The sequence below is a fragment of the Cucumis sativus genome, chromosome 1, assembly GCF_000004075.3.
Source record: "Cucumis sativus cultivar 9930 chromosome 1, Cucumber_9930_V3, whole genome shotgun sequence".
Lineage (NCBI taxonomy): Eukaryota > Viridiplantae > Streptophyta > Magnoliopsida > Cucurbitales > Cucurbitaceae > Cucumis > Cucumis sativus.
In genome coordinates this window covers 21,721,438-21,730,186 of record NC_026655.2, presented here as the reverse complement: position 1 = coordinate 21,730,186, position 8,749 = coordinate 21,721,438, and the positions used below count along the sequence as shown (strand labels likewise).

The 8,749-nt window shown below is 34.3% G+C and overlaps 2 protein-coding genes and 1 non-coding gene across 3 annotated transcripts; all 3 read right to left on the bottom strand.

Annotated features, from left to right (window-relative positions):
* Positions 1-207: 207 nt before the first annotated feature.
* On the bottom strand, positions 208-289 carry TRNAS-AGA. Its single transcript has one exon. It is a non-coding gene; the product is annotated as a tRNA-Ser (tRNA).
* Positions 290-1,053: 764 nt separating this feature from the next.
* LOC101215218 (protein THYLAKOID ASSEMBLY 8-like, chloroplastic) lies at positions 1,054-4,885 on the bottom strand. Its single transcript, XM_004145231.3, has 3 exons — positions 3,697-4,885; positions 2,513-2,902; positions 1,054-1,436 (listed from the first exon to the last, which is right to left on the bottom strand). The coding sequence occupies exons 1-3, from the start codon at positions 4,072-4,074 to the stop codon at positions 1,434-1,436; spliced, it is 771 nt and encodes a 256-aa protein (XP_004145279.2). The 5' UTR covers positions 4,075-4,885; the 3' UTR covers positions 1,054-1,433.
* Positions 4,886-5,497: 612 nt separating this feature from the next.
* On the bottom strand, positions 5,498-7,743 carry LOC101215461 (elongin-C). The gene is given in 4 exon segments (XM_031885345.1): positions 5,498-5,939; positions 7,197-7,287; positions 7,472-7,550; positions 7,553-7,743. Coding segments are annotated over 4 exon segments (297 nt in total). The 5' UTR covers positions 7,586-7,743; the 3' UTR covers positions 5,498-5,845.
* Positions 7,744-8,749: the final 1,006 nt, after the last annotated feature.

Below are 8,749 nucleotides of genomic sequence, written 5' to 3'. Positions count from 1 at the left end.
TGAGAAAAGCATTTAGAAAAATAGATATTGGTATGTCATATTTAAGTTTTCTCTAAATAATTTAGTAATGAGAGAGGGAGAGGGAATGGGAATCAATCATAGATATGCACAAAATATCTATAAATCAAATGTTTTTGGCAACTTCTATATACTAAAGGAATCTTTTGTTGAGAAAAAGAAGAGTTTAAGGCTAAAGAAATATAAAAACGTGAGCGGCAGGATTCGAACCTGCGCGGGCAGAGCCCACATGATTTCTAGTCATGCCCGATAACCACTCCGGCACGCCCACTCTCTTATTGAAACTTTTGCATTCGAATCTTATTTTTATTTTATTATCAATTATTGATTTTTACATTTATTATTGTTGTTATTATTATTATTATTAAAAGAAGTCCAATTAATTTACTTTAAGAAGAAAAAAAAAAAGAGGATGAGGAAGAATATAATTGGAATATAAGATATTTATGGTGTGGGGGAACATAGCATCTTCCCTCAAATCTCATCCCCACCAATAATGGAAACAAAGATTTGAGGGATATAACCTAACTATACATATTTCACTTTTTTTAAAAATTTATTTATTTATTTGAAGAAGATATTCCATTTCTTTTTTAATAATAAATTTTCACAACTCAATTGTTTGTAGAGAGTTCCATATCTAAATTTTTTTAAAAAAATGTATTTGTTACATGATTTTAATAAGTTAAGAGTATGGAATATAGATTTGATAAGTGTCAAGTTACATAGTTTGTGTTTTGATGGTAAGAAAGGAAAGAATATTTAACATCATGCAACTTTTTTAATAAAAAAAATTCTAAATTTACATAATTTTGTAAAGAAAAAAAGTGTACTTTTATTTTTAAAAAATTGTCTAAACATTTATTTTAAAAAATCATCGCAAAAATCAAGATGAGTAATTTCTCTGATGATTAGGAAACAAAAAGATTTGAATCTAATCTTGATTACATATACCTAAAGTATACTCAAATTGACTTCCAAATCTCAACTTTATGCCTTTGAACTTTATGACTTGCATTAAAATTAACACAAGGGTTTAATTTAATAAACTTGAAAAAGAGTAAAATTAAGATTTTAAAAAGCTGGAAGGATAAGTTACACATATGAGTTTCTTTGTAGCATTCAGATTCGTCAGTTGAATAGAAATTTTCTGGGCAATGATCCCTCAACAAACTGCACTCTCTAAAAACAGAAATGAACACCTACATTTGATTCAAGTTTTGGTATTTTCACCATCTCCTTCGCTTCTTCTTTGCATCCCAAGTTGATGCGGGTCCAGAGAAATGTCATCAATAACAGTCCCATCTCCTTGCAGTTTCATATCGTCAAGCTTCACACACTTAGTTGTTTTCAGCTTCAGCAGGGAAAAGATCAGGAAACCGGAATAATGTTCGTTGACAAACCGTCATGTTAGTTCACTGAAATAAAGCGTAATTTAAAAAGAGAAAAAGAGAAAGATCAGATGTATAGAATGTTAGGATGAATTCAGGGCCAATGAAGTACTTGAAAACAAGACCATGCAAGATAAAATGCTAAAGGTCGATTTGTTATTGTTACAACACTTTTTACATTTAATAAAACTCTACATTGGTGTACTCTTCCAAAAGAATCTACTAAACCAACAAAAGTGCGGACAACCAATGCATTCCACTTTTCATTATGAATAAACAGCAGAATACACGCCAAGCTACAAAGGACTCCAGCCTAGAGCAATACAATTAGGCAAATAGTTACAACTTACGAAGAGTTCAGAAAAAGAGAATCTAATGAGGGACTAAATATCGTTTGAAAAACTATCCTAACCTTTGAACATTCTATTGTCCCACTCCACAAAGCCCCAACAAAATAGCATATACCCCAGTCTGTTACAAAAAAACGCCCTTTAACACAAAATGGGAGGGTGAAGGATAAGCTCCTCACCTGTCGAATAGAACTCTATGGTTGGTTCATAACCTATATATTGAAGACATACACCAGGTGATCTTGCAGTATGTAGTTTCCATAGAGCGGAGACGATGGTGTTGATCTATGAATTTTCCTTCCTTTAGTTTTGCTGCATTTCATTTAAAGGGCTGGAAGAGGATAGTATCAAGTTCTAAACACAAGGATAACACGACTCACTTGATTGATCCTCTTCCCAAGAGAATCCTAATTCCTAAGACTAAGAGCGTTCTCAGCTCCAACTCAACTACTATCCACATGACTCGTTTTACATCTGACTGACTCTTATCCAACCTTCTTTGGGTTTCTCAAGCTAATTTTACTCACAGGCACGTTTTGGTCGCTTCCCATATTTTTGGAAAAGTGAAAAATATTTGGTATTTAAAAACTCACAAGATATTAAATGTCACAAGGAAGCATAGAATGGCAAAGGGGCTACTATTACTGCCTATTAAGTGGTACCAAGTTACCAACCTTCAGAATACAAGAAAAAAAATCAACATTAATTGGGAAGAAAAGAGTTAAAGAGAAAAAAGAGTTTCATAAAACATACATCAACGTAGGCTGAATATCTCTTCTGGGGATCGAACACATGCTGGTCAGGAAAGAGCTCCTCAAAGTCTTGCTTTACTCTGTTTCTCAAAAGGGGGTGTGGCAAAAGACCTTTCAACAAAATTCTAAATGGCAACTCGTCTGGTGGATCTGGAGACTTCTTCATATCCTCATATACGTTCATTGCATCAGAAGGAGATCCATATCTCAAGAAACCTCTGATGACTTCAGTATACGTTTGAGAGTCAGGGAATAAATTTTCCTCTCTCATGCTTTCCCATAATTTCATTGCGTCATCCATCTTTTTACTTCTAGCTAATGCAATAATCAAGTCTTTATATATATAAACATCAGGCTTGTACCAGTCTTGCTTCCGAATCAACCTAAATATCTGGAAATTTCAACAAGCATGTAAGATTGCCAGAAACTAATAAAGTAAAATCAATTCAATCTTGAAGATAAAAAGAATGTAAAAGAAAATGTTTCCACACGCAACTAAAATGAACTATGTTCCATATTTGAGACCTTTAACTCATTCGAAACATTTGATGTAGATCTGATAAGCACTCAAAGGGGCAGATCAGAGTTAAGCGGGAGAGAAACAAGACGGTATTCAAAAGGAAGAAATAATTTTGAATGCAAGAGCAACATCGACATAAATCAAGCTAAACTATTGAGACGAAGTGCGAAAATAACAATATCATTTAAAGGAACCCAATACACGAATTTACTTCCTCTCTGACCTCCCTTAAGCATTCTTCGATTACTACCATGAATAAAGAAGGAAATAATTGAAATTTAATAAAAATTGCACAAGAGCTCCATGAAATGATGCAGGGAAAAAGTCAAGAACATCATATTCATACTAAGGAAGCTAGAAGCTGAGAAACATAATCTTCCAAATTCAAGAACAGAATAGAACCTTGAATGCAGCATTAGTAAAGTTATTCAATAAAGGAACTAACCATCAATAACATCACAGTTAAGAAGAAAACTCACAGCATCAACTAACAAGAAAAATAAGTTGCAGTGACAACAAACAAGAGCGATATTATGTGTAATGTACAGAAGCCAATTATCAATTTCTGAGACGACCCATTACGTAAAATCTAAAATGAATGTGAGGATCCAGAAAGAGCAACAAAAACGACAGAACATATTGAAGAAAAGGAAATGGAAATAAACCTTGACAGCTAAAGCAACCTCCTCCTGCCGCTCGAGTTCACCAAGCACAGCAACCATATCCAATTTCAAGAGCCTTGAAACATGACTCTTCATGAACTTTTCGAATTTCTCTTCATCTTCCTTGAATCTCTTCAATCCTTGAATAACGAAAAGTGCTTCTTTACCAATTGCTTTCCGGCTTCTCCAAAGGGGTCCCCGAGGCCTCCCGTCGTGATATAGCCGGAATCCCCAGATGGGTCGCCTGGAATCCGGCTGAAAGTCAGTGATCGTCGATTTAACTGGTAATGGGACATCTCTAATTGGTCTCCTCGTTAAACCCTGTAGGAATACCGAAGCAAAAACGGGCAATTTCGACCTGGAAAACCACCGAATCGCCATCTAATTATTGCCACCCGAAATCATAGTGGAATAAGACGATTCTTCAGGAAGAGAGCAGAGAGGGTTTTGTAACTTATGAGAGGCATCAGAACCAGATAGTATCCTGTTAACAAATTGGTGACTCAGAAAGAAAATGAAGATGGGCAACGACTTATCCCTGCGAACTGAGCGACCGAAGCGGAAGATAGAGTGTGGTTTTCGTCTTTGGCGGAAGAATGCGTAGGGTAGTGAGCGACGAGTAGAAAAAAACTGGGCAGTCGCGAGAGCCGGAGCAGTTGAAGCAGAGAAAGATGAAAGGGGATGTTTCCGGCGTGCGACTGCAGCGGAGAGAGATATAGGGAGAGAAAGGAAAAGGGGCAAACAAAACGGTGTAGAGAGTTGGATGTGACGGCGGCGGAGGCAATGAGTTGTAGGAGGAGAAGGAAGATAGGCGTGAGAAGGAGGAGAGGAAGGCTTTTCCTTTTTCTTTCTATTTTTTTAAAAAATCTATTTCAGGGGCGGAAATGACAATTGTTCTTAGTTTGAGGTGAAGTTATAAATTTGCTCGTTCTTTCTCTCTTCTTCTCCAACTCCAACTTGATTGAAATCAAAGTTTTCTCTTCTTATATGATCCAAAATCAACAACCCTCTCTCATTCCATTCTTTAGTGATATTGTGTTCAATCATGGATATTCACTCCCAACAACACACACCTTTCCTCCTAGGAAACTTTATTTTGATAGTTTCACTCAAACTTAGGTCAACAAAACATCATTCTATTTTTTTAAATTCTAATCATTTGGTTTAGATCATCCCTACAGATTTCCCATTTTAAAATCCAATTTCTTTAAATATATATATTAAAATCTTTAATTTTTAAATGTTTTTTTCTTTTTTTTTTTTTGGAAACTTAACCAAATCTTTGCCTAAGAAGTTTTTATACAGATGTAAAAATTAACACACACTTAACCAAAGTAGTAATTAATATTTAATAATAAATAAATAGCTATTTGCTTTTTTTCTAAGTTTACATTCCCAATCAAAATGTTAGAAATTTTAAATCTCTGGCATATGTTTAAACGAAAGAAGACACGCATGCAATTTTAAAATGAACTAAAATTTCATTAGCATGTCAGTTCATATTTTCACATGTTCATATGTCGAGTTATTGGCATCTCACTCATGCAAATATAATATATAAATCCGTAGGACCATCCATATATAATGAATATTCTTAGAAAGAAATAACAGTGATTTCACTCGTAACGTTTGTTAGTTGATCCAATGCTTTCATCCAAAATATAGTCCTACAACACATGACTTCACCAATATGTAATTTCTGAAGATTGATGAAACAATATCTCCTTAAAATAAAAACCTTATGAAAACATAGATGCTTTTAAGTGTATACTAGAAGCTAGCTAATTACTCAACAGATAGATTCTTTAACCCTCAGCTTCAAATGATGATCTAACTTGAGAAGTTAAAAGATAGTCCAAGCACAAAAAATGCAGAGAAAATTTATCCCTAGAGTAATGTAATGACATGGAGTGAATCCCAGAGCTCAATAGTTGACACGGAGTTCCAATGAGTGAAATGAAACAACAATGTCATCCACAAGTATGAATTCCTGACCCCCCCCCCCCCAAACCAAAAAAAAAAAAAGACAAAAGTAGTATTGTAATGAACTTCACTGACAATCTATTAGTCAAGGAAATCTATATCTATCACATAAAATTGCCATCTGCTTACAATGTCAAATGGGTGGAAGAGTGCATAGAGGTTACATATTTCATGTATGGAGATAGTTGGCAGCCATCATCAACTCAAGAGTCAATTCAGGTTCAATAGGGAACTCGGTCTCTTTCCCACTGACAAAAGGAAGAAATCAATCAGTGACAATGGAGTTAAAGAATGAAACAAGAACGAACTAGATAAAGAGGACACGTAAAATATTGACAACATAATCTTTAATCAGTTAATTCCACATAAGATTGCCAGAAAATGAGAAGTACATAAGTTTATATGAAAAGTTTAATTTCATCTGTTGTCCAACAATGAGCAAACGACCAAAACATTTACACACTCGTCCATCCAAACCTTTGTACAATATTTATCTAAATCCATAAGTATGCTCCCCCCACTTGCCATAGAAACACTGGCGAGTTGCAATAATGAGAAGAGCTTACTCTAGCCTAATTCTGTTTACATATGGATGAATAATGATCTAAATGGGCGTGAGACAGTCTAGGAGGCTTGTCAATCAAAACTTTCTACAAAATTTGTCGCTCTCCCACATGCCACAAAAACACTTTGGGAAGTTACAAGTTGCAAAATAGTGAGAAGAGGTTACTCCGTCTCAATTCTGTTTACGCATTTATGAATAATTCTTCAAATAGGTGTGAGAGGTAAATTATAATCTAGGAGGCATGTCCTTATCACCATGCCTACAAGACCTCTCTTATAGAAGAAACTACAGAAAGTACGTAACTATAGAAACATGGATGGTGACGGGCCAAATTAATCTGGATTAAACAGCACTGCAGTTTTCTATTCATTCTATCTAGTTTCCCAGAAAATTTCTATTTTCTTTTCCTATACAAATCTAAGATTTCAGACTAACAAGATCAATCTGCACAGGTCAAATGGCAGAATTAGATGTCCTGCACACCAGTTTTCTATTTTAAAAAAGGGATGCTTGCAAAAATAGCAAAATAAATTATGATAATAGGACCCATGTCACTACATTTACTAAATTCCAAAAGTAACAAACTAAAAGTCGATTACCCTCTAATAACCCTTCGAGATGATGGACAAGAATGGTGGCAACAAGTGCAATAACATCCATAACTCATCTTTTTCAGAACTAATTTGTGTGAGGTAGGTTGAGAAACTAAGGACTGTTTGTTGCTTGAAAGGATTATTTTTCTTTCTTTGCACCTAAAAGCACTTTTTTAAGCACTTAGAAAGTCTATTCAAGCATCAAAACTTTCAATAAACAATATACATTTTCAAATAGTAACCATCAGAATATGGCCAGTTTAAGCAAAATAACCAGAAAGTAAGGCAATTCCACAGATTAATCAGAAACAGAGAAAAATTGACATAATAAAGAAGAAATGAAAACCTCGCGAATTGGAAGATTCCAGTGAAAATATTGGCAAATCTTCTCGAGAATGGTGGTACTAATCTCAGGAAAAGTCACTTCTCTATGCTGCGATTCAGCAAAATTTCCTATCCATGAAAACGAAAACAGTAAAACAAAGCCCTAAACATGGGGGGAAAATCCAAAATAAAACACCCATTATACCAAATTTTCACCAAATTCATCGTACATAAACAAGGATTGAAAAAAATAAGATCGTATGCCTCAAAAAAATGGATTGATGTACAGAAAGTGAGAATGAGAAAGGGAAACCTGGGGAAGTAAGCATGTTTCGAATCGTTTGAGAAACCATGGCAGCATCCTTGTGAATCACGAACTCGAAACCTTCAGCGCGCTGATCAATTTTACAGTGTCTTCCTTCTTCATTTCGGTCGTAGTTGAGAGAGATGCTTGTTCCCTCTCCCTTTGAAGAGAAAGCTTTCGATTCTTGTTTTGGTCTTCTTTGTCATCACATTCACATTCACAACAAACTCTTAGCTAAATTGTAGTCTACGTCATCAAAAAGGGTAAATTACCACTTTACTCCCTCAACTTTTACATATTTGTCTTCTTTGTCTTTGAATTTTTATGATTACAAACTTAGTCCTTTTAGACTAGGGGTGAGTCGATCGAAGATGAGGAGGGATTCACTCATTGTCGATTTGGATTCAATCTCGACAACATTTTTAAACAATTTCAAAAGCTTAAAAAACCTCAAATCAAAAGATTTACGAACAATTGTTTATTTGTACTCCTCCATGGTCGGAGTTAGTTTGAACATCTACTAAATCAATCATAGTCAGTTTGGTGGTAGTTTGGTTGGAAAACCAACTCCGACCAACTGATGATCACCCTTATTTTGAGCTTTTGGATTCTTTAAAATTCACTAAGGCAAGTTAATAAATTTGTGTTTTAGGTGTAGAGTTATAAGATGAAGTTCTTCAATATATGAAATATAGAAATAAAGCATAAAATAAATTTCTTTGATAAATGTAAAAAATAGAAAACGAGAAAAGATAAAGTTATTCAATAAATATGCAAAGTTCAACAATGTTTAATATGGCCTTAAGAAGCTAGTGGACCAAACGATCCCCTTGTAAATACAAGATTGATAGTTGTAGTCACTAGGTACATATTCCATGTCTAGCAAGGAAATTCTCTCACGTTCATAATAATAGTGTTACCAGACTCAAGACCTAAAGTAGATTCTAGACATGAAAAATAACATTTTGGTTCGTACTTTATATATTTCGTTTCATATACTTTCAAAGTCCAATTTTAATCGTTGCACTTCTCATAGATCTTAAAGTTTAGTCTCTATTAACATTCCATTCATAAAAATAGAGAGAGACTTAGGAACAAGTCTTCATCTTGTGAAGATGGAGACTATTTTTTATCGTCTTTTCATCTCTTTTTTTTTTGTTGGTTTTTCCTTTAAATAAAGTCATTAACTCTTGTGCTTCTTCTTTTTCTTTTTTTTTTTTTTTTAAGAACCAGACTGCTTTTATTGAGAAAGAATGAAAGAATACAAATGCATACAAAAGAACCAAC

What these genes read in the sequence shown, in the direction of transcription:
- LOC101215218 (XM_004145231.3), bottom strand. Translation starts at nt 4,074, where the DNA reads ATGGCGATTCGGTGGTTTTCCAGGTCGAAATTGCCCGTTTTTGCTTCG. An exon ending in AGGTTGCTTTAGCTGTCAAG is followed by an intron (nt 2,903 to 3,696) that starts GTTTATTTCCAT and finishes TGAAATTTCCAG; the next exon opens with ATATTTAGGTTGATTCGGAA.